Raw genomic sequence first — 14,659 nt, forward strand, 5'->3', positions numbered from 1 at the left:
TATCACAAACACTGTCATTAAGTCATTCACAACTTGTGTGTCTTTAAAATTGCACTGATTGTCGAGGCATTTTGTTTAAAACATGGATTACAATGTATGTGAATACAATTGCTATTCTTGCAAACTTTGTCCCCCCTACAAACTTCCTCCTTGCTCGCAGTGTTCCTTGTTTTTGGCCAATGCTTCATTAGAAGCAATTGGGAGCAAACCCACGTCTTTAAATGGACCTGCTACCCATCTCATTTTCAATTGAGTCCCAAGACTCAATTCACCAATTTTCTATCTTCTACAATCTCCCGAACATTTATATCTTTCCTAATGTACATGTACTCATAAACATACGAGTTTACATGCATGAATTTAAAGCTCATGAACATCATAATATCCACATGGGTCCAAAAAAAAAGAAAATCTAGCCTGGTCACCAGCCAAAATAGTAAATGGCACTTAAAAATAAATCAATAAATGAAAACATCCACTGGAAACCAATTACAATATTTCTACCACTGCCTCTGTCAAAATCAGTAAACAAGACAGGGATCAAGATTCAACCGTGTACCATACTACTTCAGAGATTAAAACAAAGATAGCAAGATCCAAAGAAAATAGGTTGACCTTCACCAGTTGTAAACAAAGCACTAACAAAAGATCACAACATTCAAGGATCATACAGTGTGGAAACAGGCCCTTTGGCCCAACTTGCACACACCAGCCAACATGTCCTAGCTACACTAGTCCCATTTGCCTGCGTTTGGCCCATATCCCGCCAAACCGGCCCTATCCATGCACCTGAAATTAACACGGGTATTTTGGGAAAAAAAAACATTCAGATCTAGAGTATAGAACTATTTGCCATTAATTTATTTCAAAGCAGATATGAAACAGGCAATTCCATAGTCCCTTGTTTACGGGCAAAATCTTTGCGATTCTTTATGAACAAGAAGGACAATGAAACACTCATTCCAATCAATTCCAATTTGCCAGGTAAGGCAAAGAGGAAGAAACCAACCTTACTTGGGTGTCAGTTTAAAAGAGAGCACAAGAATAGTACATTTTGATGTGACCAGTTAGAACGATCAGTGCAATGTTTTTTTTATATAATGAAAATGAAATAAATATAAGATTTTTAGAATGAAGCAATTTAATTTGTTTTTTGGCCTTATCTTGGGGGTAAATCAATTTATCTACCCATAGACTGAAGGTTGATAAGGCAAATACAAGATTCACAAAATCCTGTTTATGTAACAGGCCATTTCATTGTTACATTCCCCTGGTGATGCCATTGTATTTATAGACATTGAACTGCAAAAACAAACCACCCATTGTAACAACTGTTGGTTGAAATAAACGTGACAAAACATCAAAATGAAAACTGGTCAAATCAATGAGCAAGAACTCTTACATCAGAAACATTGTACAATATTTTCACTAAGCCTACTTTTTGTTACAAATTTTAAACACAACCACACACATGCAGAAGGTAAAACCTGTTGCTAAAATCCATTAGCATTCAATATATTCTGTCAGCTTGCGTAATAGACTACTTTCCTCAGCCTTCACAGTGTAACTAAACCAGACAAAATGAAAACTCTCACATTTGCAGTTTTGTAAAACACCCATGGTCAATTAGTATTCACTGCCAACCATAGCTAAAACTATATGATTGTTCCCAAAATCCTGAAGGGTATTTGTCCTTTAGCTGTACACCTTTAACTATACTGGTAGCAACTACCCTTCAGCCCTTTAGTAACAATCATATTCTCCTACAAACTTCCAGCTCCGGTTCACTAGATACAAGAAAACAAGTATCACTGAATACCATTATTCTGTACTTGAAGAGTAACACCAATCATATATTTTTATTTAAACAAAACGTACAACAGGTTAACAAATAATTCAAGTTGTAGTAAGAAGGCATCGGCGGATTAAGTTGAGATATGTTTTAAAAGTCTGGCTGGCATTTGGTAAATATAGAGAAGTATGTTTGAGGCAGACCCAGCGCAGGTTAACTTCCTTGTGTGGTAACGTACACCATTCCCACCATACACACCGGTGTCAGCAACTTCCTTACCTACGTTACGCGACTCGCCCGTGTTCCTTTTCCAAAACTTTTCCTTACATCGTTTCATCAGCAGCTCCGTACTACTTTGGACATGCGATGGTTGTAAATGGGAAGGGGGGGGGGGGTGGGCTAGCGGATGGCGAAGAGAACACACAGAACAGAAAAGCAGCACCAAAACAATGGGAGGGGGTGGAGGGGAAAGTGACGAGCCCGCACCCAGTGACCCGCGCAACCTTCCGCCTCGGCTTCCAACCGACACCGTGCGCGCGCGCGCCCGCCCGCCCGCGACGATCAACGCCGTGCGTGCGTGCGCGCGTCGGGCCGGGCTGGGAGCCCCTCCCCCTGGCGCTGGAGGACCATCTCCGACACACTGAACGCGGGGGATGCTCTTGGCGCAGTGTTGATGCGTCGTTGGCAAAAACCATCGGCGCAAACCGCGCCCCCTGAACGGAGGAATAATCCGGTGAAACGGCGCATTCCGACGTTAGGTGAGAACACGCGGCATTTCCGACTGATCGCACACAGGTTGATATGTTTTGAATAGTTTAACGTCAGTTGAATGCTATCGTGTTACGCGCACACTCCCCCCCCCCATCTGTTGGCACTGACGGTTGTCAGTGACGTCGCGACGGCGCCCACCCAGCGTGCTGACGTAGGGCGCGTTGCGCGGGAACTGTCGACATGGAGACGGCGGGCGGCGCGGACCCGGAGCCGGCAGAGTCCGAGGGGCCGAGCGGCAGCGCCGCGGGGCCGAGCGCACCAGCTACGACCACTTACGAGCTACCCTGGTGAGCGACGGCGTCCCTCGGCACGATCTCAGGATCGTGGGCTACCGTTGTAACGGGAGTCGAGCAACCGCCATTTGAACAACAAGATCCCACAGGGTAGCAGCATGAGAAGGAGCAGATTATTATTGTCGTGGACTCATACAGCAGGGAAACAGGCTCTTCGGCCCAACTCGTCCATACCGACCAAGATGTTCACCTAGTATCACTTGCCCACTTGGATCATGGATATGCGTTTGACTCATATGTCTCAAGAAGAGTCCTGATCCAAAGGCCATTTACCCATGCTTTCCAGAGATGCTGCCAGACCCGCTGAGTTACTCCAGCACTTTGTGTCTTTTTTCCCCTATCTGTCGTTTTTGGGCATCCTGACGAGATCAGGCCAGTGTGGGATCTGCAGGTTCTGCCACAAATCAGGCCTCCTGGATGGACTACACCTAAGGTTCTGAACACAGGAGACTTAGTACAATTTCTAATGAAGTAGAGTTTTGAATGGCAGGTTTATTGAAGGTAGAAAATGGGATGGAGATACAAGAGACTGCAGATGCTGAAACCTTGAGCAAAAGACAATGCTGGAGGTCAGGCAGCATCTCGGGAGAGAAGGAATGGGTGACGTTTCGGGTCGAGACCCTTGTCTGAAGAAGGGTCTCGACCCGAAACGTCACCCATTCCTTCTCTCCCGAGATGCTGCCTGACCTGCTGAGTTACTCCAGCATTTTGTGAATAAATCGATTTGTACCAGCATCTGCAGTTATTTTCTTATACAATGCTGGAGGTACTGGGCAAGTCAGGCATCTGTGGATTCTTTTTGGGATCCTTCTTTAGACTGATGGAGTGGGGGGGGGGGGGGAGAAAGCTGGAAAAGAGACAGGGAATGGGCCGCAGCCTGGCTGTTATTAGGGGATACAGGTGAGGGGGTATGATCGAACGATGGGTGGAGATAATCTTACTGAATGGCACAGCAGGCTGAAGAGGCCCAAATAGTCTAGTCCTGCTCCTAATTCATGGCAGCTTTGCATGTTACAGTGTCAGCAGTGTGGGTGAGAGACAACATTTTACTGGCGTTCAGATGAAGGTAATGCTGGCAAATCCAAGCTTAGTGGAATGTGACATTAAAGACTTTTCTAAAACAGTTAAATTAATACTTTAAAAAACTAGAGGTTAGGTTATGACATAAAATTTCCTCAGCTGCAACCTTTTCTATAGTATACTGTTTTAAACTTTTGGCACATGTGCTGCATTTTACTTTACAGATTCCTATAATAACATTTCAAACATTGTCAAGTCCTTTTGTTAAATCAACATGTATTTCTCCCTTGCTCTGAAAATCTTTTCATTTAAACATTTTAAGGCAAGTTGATGAAATACAAACTTATCAGGGTGCCAAAACTTGGATTCTAAAGTACAATGATTTTTTTTTGTTGCTAAACAGGGTTGAGAAGTACAGACCTTTGAAACTGAATGAAGTTGTCGGGAATGAAGAAACAGTCAGTCGACTGGAGGTAATTTTCTAGCATTTTTCTGCAGCTTTGTCTGCAAACACAAAGATCTTTTCTCGGCTGGCAAGGATGTCGGTTGGAGGGTGTGGACCTAGATGTCAATAGCACACGGTAAAACTCGGAAGGAGGTTTTACTATGAAATTATGAGAACGTTAAGGCAAAATTGAAAAGCAGAATCACAAAGGTGATGATATCCAGGTTATTACTTGAGCCAGGTACAAATCAGTTGAGGGTAAATCGGAATGGAGAAGCAAGTGCGTGGTGGAAGATTGGCATGGAAAAATAGCTTCTTGTTCATGGGACGCTGGCACCACAAAATTTGGAAAGAGAGCTGTTGTTCTGCGGGATTTCTCTGAACTATGCTGGTACCAGAGACCTGGAAAATGCATGGTTAGGGTTATGGACAATTAGAGAGGGTTGGATTCAAATGTTGGGATGTTTAATGAGAAGTGAATGAGTGGTGGCACGAAGTAGCAAATTAACCAGAATAGTAAAAATTGAATGAAATCAAATTAGACAATAGACAAAAGGTGCAGGAGTATGCCATTCAGCCCTTCGAGCCAGCACCGCCATTCAGTGTGATCATGGTTGATCATCTACAATTAGTAACCCGTTCCTGTCTTCTCCCCAATCGCTTGACTCTGCTATCTTTAAGAGCTCTATCTAACTCTCTCTTGAAAGCATCCAGAGAATTGGCCTCCAGTGCCTTCTGAGGCAGAGAATTCCACAGATTCACAACTGAGTGAAAAAGTTTTTCCTCGTGTCTGTTCTAAATGGCCTACCCTTTATTCTTAAACTGTGGCCCCTTGTTCTGGACTCCCCCAACATCGGGAACATATTTCCTGCCTCTAGTGTGTCCAATCCCTTAATGATCTTATATGTTTCAATAAGATCCCCTCTCATCCTTCTAAATTCCAGCTTATACAAGCCCAGTTGCTCCATTCTTTCAACATACGACAGTCCCGCCATCCCGGGAATTAATCATGTGAACCTACGCTGCACTCCCTCAATAACAAGAATGTCCTTCAAATTTGGAGACCAAAACCGCACACTGTACTCCAGGTGTGGTCTCATTAGGATCCTGTACAACAACAGAAGGACCTCTTTGCTCCTATACTCAACTCCTCTTATTATGAAGGCAAACATGCCATTAGCTTTCTTCACTGCCTGCTGTACGTGCATGCTTACTTTCAACGACTGATAAACAAGGACACCCAGATCTCGTTGTACTTCCCCAATCTGGGTCTTGCAATTGTCCCCTTTTCCTAACTTGGCACCATTCAGATAATAATCTGCCTTCCTGTTCTTGCCACCAAAGTGGATAACCTCACATTTATCCACATTAAACTGCATCTGCCATGCATCTGCCCACTCACACAACCTGTCCAAGTCACCCTGTATCCTCATAGCATCCTCCTCACAGTTCTCACTGCCACCCAGCTTTGTGTCATTTGCATATTTGCCAATGTTACTTTTAATCCCTTCATCTAAGTCATTAATGTATATTGTAAATAGCTGCGGTCCCAGCACCGAGTCTTGTGGTACCCCACTAGTCACTGCCTGCCATTCTGAATGGGACCTGTTAATCCCCACTCTTTATTTCCTGTCTGCCAACCAATTTTCTATGCATGTCAGTACCCGACCCCCAATACCATATGCTCTAATTTTGCCCACTAATCTCCTATGTGGAACCTTTTTGAAAGTCCAGGTACACTACATCCACTGGCTCTCCCCTGTCCATTTTCCTAGTTACATCCTCAAAAAAATCCAGAAGGTTAGTCAAACATAATTTCCCCTTCGTAAATCCATGCTGACTCGGACCAATCCTGTTACTGCTATCCAAATGTTCCGCTATTTCATCTTTTATAATTGACTCCAGCATCTTTCCCACCACCGATGTCAGGCTAACTGGTCTAAAATTCCCTGTTTTCTCTCTCCTTTCTTAAAAAGTGGGATAACATTAGCTTCCCTCCAATCCACATGAATAGATCCTGAATCTATAGAACATTGGAAAGTGATCACCAATGCGTGCATGATTTCTAGAGCCACTTGCTTAGATACCCTGGGATGCAGACCATGAGGCCCTGGGGATTTATCGGCCTTCAGTCCCATCAGCCTACCCAACACCATTTCCTGCCTAATGTGAACTTCCTTCAGTTCCTCCGTCCACAGGCCCCTCAAGGCATTGCCAAATGATATATTAAAGCATAAATGGGAAATATTGAAGGCATGGAATAAGGAAACAATTATTATTGAGTGATTTTTAACCTGCACATTGATTGGACTAACCAAACAAGGGGGCTGTGGAATGCATCAGGGAGCCAGGGATTATTTCTTGTAGCGATGGGTTACAGACCCCCTCCCCGAACAGACTGTTTTAAATTTTGGTTGAAAGATACAGGTTGGAAACGGGCAATTGGCTATTGAATCCACGTTGTCCATCGATCATCTGTTCTCATTTGTTCTCTGTTACTCTACTTTCACATCCACTCCCCACCGGGGGAAATCTACAGGGGCATGTCTTTGGGTGTCAGAGGAAACTGGAGCACCGGAGGAAACACGCATGGTAACAGGGAGAACGTGGAAAGTCCGTACAGACAGCACTCGAGGTTAGGGTTGTACCTAGGACTCTGGCGCTGTGAGGCCGCAGTTTTACCAATTGCTCCACTGTGCCCCCGAATGAGAAGGAGATCTTGAGAATAAGGATCACAACATTCCAGATATGTGTTGTGATCACAACATTCCAGATATAATTTCAGAGTGAACAGTCCTGATATAAGACTTGAATCCTCAAGTTAAATAAGAACATTTACAAAGGTATGAAGGAAGAATTGATCGTGGAGATGCAGAAAAGTATTGTCAGCTTTTCAAGAAATTATTTTATAAAAGTCGGCAGATATTTATCTCAATCAAAAAGGGACATGAGAAAGAGGTCAAGGCAATATTAAATTAAAAAAACATGTACCAAGTGAGAAACAAGTTACTTAGCTTAACTTATGTTTGGAGGATGCTGGAATCTAATCAAGGTAGAAATAGCTTTCAGAAAAGCTTAATGCAGTCAAACCACATGAACATGGTTTGAAAGGGAAATCATTTCATAAATTTGTTGGAGTTCAAGGGTAGAGAGGAACCTACAAACGTCACGTATTTGGGATTTCCAAAAGGCATTTGAGAATGTGCCAAGTGCAGTAGATCATTATAAAGTATTGGGGGAATTCCTAACATGGATTAAAATTTTAGAGGACATAGAAGAAAAAGAGAGAGAATAAATGGGTAATTTTTCAGGCTGGAAAGAAACATCTACGGAGAAACTCCAAAAATTAGTTGTAGAACGGCACAGTGGCGTAGCGGTAGAGTTGCTACCTTGCAACGCCAGAGACCCAGGTTCGAACCTCACTCCGAGTGCTGTCTGTAGGGAGTCGGTACGTTCTCCCTGTGACCATGTGGGTTTTCTCCAGGTGCTCCATTTTCCTCCCACATTTCCAAAGACGTGCAGGTTTGTAAGTTAATTGGCTCTAAAATTGTCCCGAGTGTGTAGGATAGAACTAGTGTACGGGTGATGGTTCGTCGACGTAGACTCGGTGGGCCGAAGGGACTGTTTTCATGCTGCATCTCTAAACTAAACTAATAGGCGCTGAATATTTACAAACTTTTATACAGAATATAAGGTACTCAAGTTTTCCGATGATTGAAAAATAGGATGGGGGGCATGTGATGAGGATATTTAGAGTCTGCAACAGGATATAAATAAATTGGCTGAGCGAACGAAAACTTGGCAAATGAAGCTTAAAATGGGGAAGTCTGTCATGCACTTCAGTTTGACAAATTGAAAGGCAGCTATTATCTGACTGGAGAGAAACGGCGAATGGTTGGCATACAGAGGGATCTAGATGTTTTGTTTTGCATGAAGCACAAAAAAGATTGCATGCATTTGCAGCAAATACTTAAGAAAACAAATTGCATGTTGCCTTTATTGCTTGCAGGTTAGTGTTTAGAAAGAGGGAAGCATTGTCACAATTGTTCAGTGTGTTAACGAGGCCATGCCTGGAGTACTGTATACAATCTTGGCTCTTTATCTTAAAGCTATCATTGAAGGCAGTATGGAAAGGAGGGAATTTACATTGGCATAAATAGGGAACTCTGGATGACAATTAGGACGGGGTTAAAAAAGGTGGCATGGGCCAGGTACAAGCTGCTGGGAAGAAATGAATGGCTGGAGGAGTTTTGGGGATGCAGAGGTATACCTAAGCAAAAGGGGGCATGAGATAGCATTGACTTAAAAGATTAAGGAGGACACAAAGGGACTTTATACATATAATAAGGGAAAACAAATAACTAGGGACCCTGAAAGACCAAAGATATATGCATTTGGAAAGATAGGGGTTGATTTGGGATAGTCAGCACAATTTTGTGTGTGACAGACTGTGACTCATTAATTTGATTGAGGGTTTTTTTTTTGAAGAAGAAGTAAGCAAGAAAGTTGATGATGGCAGGGTGACGGAAGTAGTCTAAATGGACCAGCTAGGCTTATGATAAGGTTAAGCATGGTAGTTTTATCTTGGGTTAGATCACATGGGATCCAGGGAGAGCTAGCTAATTGGATCCAAATAGAGCCAGCTAATTTAATCCAGGGAGAACTTGCTAGTTGTATACATCATGGCTTCATGATAGGGAGTGCAGGGTGATGGAGGAAGGTTGATTTTTGGACTGGAGTCTGTTTAGTGGTGTGACGTGGGTCGTGCTAGGCCCATGGTTATCAACTTTATCAACGACTATGAGAATGTGCAAGGTAAGGTTAATAAGTTTGCAGAAGTCACTAAAATAGGTGGTATAGACAGTGCAGAAAGCTATAAAGAATTACAGAGGAATCTTGATCATATAGATACATGGGCCAAGGAGATGCAATCAGATAATGCAAGGTGTTGCAATTTGGAAAGTCGAACCAGGGTAGAACTTTCACAGTTAACTGTGTAAGGGCCTAGGGTGTGTTGTTGGCCAGAGGGTCTTGGAGTACAAACACATAGTTTCTTGAAAGTGGCGTCACATGTGGACAAGATGGTGAAGAAAGCTTTTGGCATGCTTGCCTCCATCAGCAAGAGCATTGATTATAGAAGTTGGGATGTTATATTGCAGTTGAACAAGATGTTGGTGAGAGTGCACTTGGAGTATAATGTTCAGATTTGGTTACCCTGTTTTAGGAAAGTTGAAGTTAAGGTGGAAAGAGTGCAGAGAAGCTATACGAGGGTGATGCCAGTACTTAAGGGGCTGAATTATAAGGTGAGATTGGGAGGCTGGGTCTTTATTCCTTGGTGTGTTGGGGATCGAGGGATGATCTTGTAAAGGTGTATAAAATCATGAGAAGGTGAATGCACACTTTCTTTTTCCCAAGGTTGGGGAATCAAGAACCAGAGAGCAAGAGTCTAAAGTGAGAGGGGAAAAATGTAATAGAACCTTTCATAAACATTTGGGAAGCAACCTTTCCCCTACAGGGTGTGGAAAATTGAGTAAATGGAATGAGCATAGAAACATAGAAAATAGGTGCAGGAGTAGGCCATTCAAGCCAGCACCGCCATTCAATATGATCATGGCTGATCATCCAAAATCCGTACCACGTTCTGGCTTTTTCCCCATATCCCTTAATTCTCTTGGCCCTAAGAGCTAAATCTAACTCTCTCTTAAAAACATCCAGTGAATTGGCTTCCAGTGCCTTCAGTAGCAGAGAATTCCACAGATTCACAACTCTCTGGGTGAAAAAGATTTTCCTCATCTCGGTCCTAAATGGCCTGCCCCTTATTCTTAAACTGTGACCCCTGGTTCTGGACTCCCCCAACATCGGGAACAATTTTCCTGCATCTACCCTGTCCAATCCTCTAAGAATTTTATATGTTTCTATAAGATCCCCTCTCATCCTTCTAAATACCAGCTAATACAAACCCAGTCAACCCATTCTTTCATCATATGCCAGTCCCGCCATCCCTCGAATTAACCTGGTGAACCCACACTGCACTGCCTCAACTAATGTCTTTCCTCAAATTAGGAGACCAAAGTTGAACCCAATACTCCAGGTGTGGTCTCACCAGGGCCCTATACAACTGCAGTAGGACCTCCTTGCTCCTAAACCCATATCCTCTCGCAATGAAGGCCAACACGCCATTAGCTTTCTTCATTGCCTGCTGTACCTGCATGCTTACTTTCAGTACAAGCACACCCAGGTCTTGTTGCACCCCCCCTTCTCCTAATCTGACACCATTCAGATAATAATCTGCCTTCCGGTTCTTGCTACCAAAGTGGATAACCTCACATTTATCCACATTATACTGCATCTTCCATGCTTCTGCCCACTCACCCAACCTATCCAAGTCACCCTGCAGACTCATAGCATCCTCCTCGCAGCTCACACTGCTCATCCGCAAACTTAGAGATGTTACATTTAATTCCCTCGTTTAAATCGTTAATATATATTGTAAACAACTGGGGTCCCAGCACCGAGCCTTGCGGCACCCCACTAGTCACTGCCTGCCATTCTGAAAAAGACCCGTTAATTGCTTTGCTTCCTGTCTGCCAACCAGTTCTCTATCCATGTCAATACCCTACTCCCAATACCACGTGCTCTAATTTTGCTCACTAATCTCTTGTGTGGGACCTTGTCAAAGGCTTTTTATAAGTCCAAATACACCATAACCACTGGCTCTCCCTTATCCATTCTACTTGTTACATCTTCAAAAAAATTCCAAAAGATTAGTCAAGCATGATTTCCTTTTCATAAATCCATGCTGACTGTGACCGATCCGGTCCACTGCTTTCCAAATGCGCTGCTATAACATCTTTAAGAATCGACTCCAGCATCTTCCCCCCGCTACCGATGTACAGCTAACTGGTCTATAATTCCCCGTTTTCTCTCTCCGTCTTTTCTTAAAAAGTAAAGTTACATTGGCTACCCTCCAGTCCACAGGAACCGATCCAGAGTCGAGAGAACATTGGAAAGTGATCACCAATGCACCCACGATTTCTAGGGCCACCTCCTTGAGTACTCTGGGATGCAGACCATTAGGCCCTGGGGATTTATCTGCCTTCAGTCCCAACAGTTTACCTTACACCATTTTCTGACTAATGTGGATTCCCTTCGGTTCCTCCCTCCCACTAGATCCTCGGTCCCCTAGTATTTCCGGGAGATTGTTTGTGTCTTCCTCAGTGAAGACAGAACCAAAGTGCTCGTTTAACTGTTCTGCCATTTCCTTGTATCCCATTATAAATTCACCTGTCTCTGACTAAGGGATCTACATTCGTCTTCACTAATCTTTTCCTTTTTACAAACCTGAAGAAACTTTTACTGTCAGTTTTTATATTCCCCGCAAGCTTTCTTTCAAGCTCTTTTTTCCTCCTCTTAATTAACCCCTTTTCCTCCTCTATTGAGTTCTAAATTTCTTTCAGTCATCTTGTTTGCCGCTTCTTCTGGCCAATTTATATGCCTCTTCCTTGGATTTAACACTATCCTTGACTTCCCTCGTCAGCCACGATTGAGCCGCCTTCCTGGTTTTATTTTTTCGCCAGACAGGGATGAACAATTTTTGGAGTTCATCCATGCAGTCTTTAAATCTTTGCCATTGCATCTCCACTGCCAACCCTTTAAGTATAATTTGCCAGTCTATCCTAGCCAATTCCTGTCTTATGGCTTCAAAGTCTCCTTTATTCAAGTTCAGGACCCTAGTCTCTGAATTAACCGTGTCACTCTCTATCCTAATGCAGAATTATAGACAATAAACAATAGGTGCAGGAGTAGGCCATTCGGCCCTTCGATTCCTCAAGCATCTTGAGGAAGTGATTGTTGAAGGTACTAAAACAACATTGAAGGAACATTTAGATATCTACATGGATCGGAAAGGCTTAGAACATAGAACAGTGTAACACCGGCCCTTCGGCCCACAATGTCCGCAGAGGGATATGGATCAAACACTGGCAAATGGAAATTGCTTAGAAATTGCATCATGATCACATGGATGAGTTGGACTGAAGGTACTGTTTCCGTGCTGTTTGACTATAACAAGCTTGTTATCAAGATTGAGGTCTGCAGAATGACAGTGGTTGTCATGGATTGGATTGGCTAAGTAATAGTAAACAGTATGATAGTAAGAATTGTTTTTCCACTGTAAGAAACTCCCCTTTTTCCAGTAGAGTTCCCCAGGGAACGTTACAAAAAACATTGCTTTTCTTTATTGTGTACTAATGACTTGGACTTTGTCATTAGTGTAAATAGGTGATGTATCAAATTATATGGAGGATAATAAGAAATAATGAAGAGATATCAAAAGTCAAGTGTTGACTTGTCGCATGTATCGACAACGGAAATATCAAATGCTTGCTTGCTACTTTACAGGCCCACTAATGCAATAACATACCAATAAATATTCCATTATCAGTAAACTAATAATCAATAATACTTGGACATTGGGTATTTTTAAAGTGGAGATTGATACTTGGATAAATAGCAGATGACATTTAATGGTAAAAATGTTCTAATATTTTTTGTAAGTGGAACAAGGTCAGAATATAAACCAAAGGGTACATGTCTAAAGGGTGTAGTCACAGATCTGGGGGAATATGGTGAAACAGGCTGAGAGAACCCTAAACAAGTATATGACATCCCACACTTTATAAACAGATATGGAGTAGTACAATAGCAAGGAATTTATGATCCTTTATATCTAATGAGAAGGATCCTAGGAGAAAGTTGAATCATCTAGTTAACAAAGGAGGTCAAGAAAAATATTAGACGCAAAGTGCTGGAGTAACTCGGTAGGTCAGTCAGCATCTCTGGTGACGTTTTGGGTCGGATATTCTTCTTTAGACTGATGGTGGTGGGGGGAAAAAAGCTGGAAGAGAGAAGGAGCAGGCTTAACTGAGGTAGCTGGAGAGTGTTGTGAGGTCAAACAATAGGAAATTAGTAAATTTAAATGGATGATGGTTTACAGGGTAAATTAATCTAGGCTTACCTCATTATATGATCGAAGCTGAAACATGCCACATTTAAGAAATGTCTTGGTGTGTATTTGGGAAATATGACAAGCAAGGTTTTGAATTATTTTACAGGCCATTTCCTCGTTACAGCTATTTGGGTAAGGGAAATACGCTGGGGGGAATGGGAACACGGACTTTGCTCTCTCAGCACTTATTTGAATGAAAAAGTAAATACAGTAAACACAAAATCAATGTTTTTGAAACTAATTTCTTGACATATCTGCAGATGATGTGCTTTCGTATTAAGAAAAATCATTATATCAACCATTTTCTCGGAACACAATCCTCCCCAGGAGGTCGTCTGTATTGTAAACAACAAGAACTTTTTTTCTGTGTGGCTGAGGCAACCTTATTGTCAGTGTTGGAATGTCTCTGGAGATGTTTTGATATCTCCCACAAGCTTCCTTCTGTAAAGAGCCAAAAGGACTTGGATCCTCTTGGAACTATGTCGACAATATGTGCTCGAGCTCTATTTCTTTATATAGAACATAGAACAAACAGGCTCTTCGGTCCACAATATCTGTGCCAAACAGCATGCCAAAATATTATGTTTGTTGCACAGGTGAAGCTTCCACTATGGGGCTAGAAGTTTGAGCTTCACTGATGTTCTGAAAACATCTACAAGCACTATCTGAATACGACGAGGGATTATTGGAGAATGAACAATGGACTGAGTGGCAATGGGAGAGATGGAATGAACTAATTTTGATCAACCATCAAAGTAGGAATGAAGGAGGTATCAAAGAACCATACTGACATTTTTCTTTTTTTCCAGTTAAAACTGGCTTAACTTAATGACATTTCCCAAATGGTCAAGCAGATAGAGTGCAGGATGATTTTTTAAAAAAACTAGAGTCATCCCATTCAATTGTTGAAGAGCAATTTGTCATTATGGGCTTGTACAATGCAAAGCCTGGAGACATGTTAATTCTGTAATTAAATATTGGTTCAATGGTACTTGATTGTCATATGTGTCGAGATACAGTGAAATTCATTTTTGTATACAGTTCAGTACAAGTATCACTGTACATAAGCACTCAGACGCATTGATTGAGATTTCAATTGCCAGAGCTTCAACACCATCTTTTCACAAAATCGCGTTTGAACTACTTCCTGTTTGGCCTTTGTTTTTTTTATCCCAGTTCCTGTACCTGTGCTTCAGAAAGTTGATGATGGGTAGGATGTAATAAAGAATGGTTGTAAAACAAATGTAATAAAAGAATGTAATAAAGAATGATTGAGGATATTTTAAACTCTGCTCACTGAGAAGGTGGCATGCTCAGACATGGGAAAATTA

At 42.3% G+C, this 14,659-nt stretch overlaps 2 protein-coding genes across 4 annotated transcripts in view; one reads left to right on the plus strand and one right to left on the minus strand.

Annotated features, from left to right (window-relative positions):
• LOC144606253 (E3 ubiquitin-protein ligase rififylin-like) overlaps positions 1-2,268 on the minus strand; it is a 39,665-nt gene extending 37,397 nt beyond the window's left edge. For both annotated transcript variants that reach the window (XM_078422171.1, XM_078422170.1), the window contains exon 1: positions 2,072-2,268. In XM_078422171.1, the coding sequence (XP_078278297.1) occupies positions 2,072-2,129 (58 nt within the window). In that variant the 5' untranslated portion in view covers positions 2,130-2,268. The remainder of the gene's footprint in view (positions 1-2,071) is intronic.
• A 427-nt stretch (positions 2,269-2,695) lies between these two features.
• Positions 2,696-14,659, plus strand: part of rfc2 (replication factor C (activator 1) 2) — a 33,104-nt gene continuing 21,140 nt past the window's right edge. Inside the window, exons 1-2 of one of the 2 annotated variants that reach the window (XM_078422049.1) lie at positions 2,696-2,850; positions 4,280-4,349. In XM_078422049.1, coding sequence (XP_078278175.1) covers positions 2,744-2,850; positions 4,280-4,349 — 177 coding nt within the window. In that variant the 5' untranslated portion in view covers positions 2,696-2,743. The other variant, XM_078422048.1, reaches the window with a different exon arrangement.

This window comes from Rhinoraja longicauda, chromosome 26 (assembly GCF_053455715.1).
Source record: "Rhinoraja longicauda isolate Sanriku21f chromosome 26, sRhiLon1.1, whole genome shotgun sequence".
Taxonomy (NCBI): domain Eukaryota; kingdom Metazoa; phylum Chordata; class Chondrichthyes; order Rajiformes; family Arhynchobatidae; genus Rhinoraja; species Rhinoraja longicauda.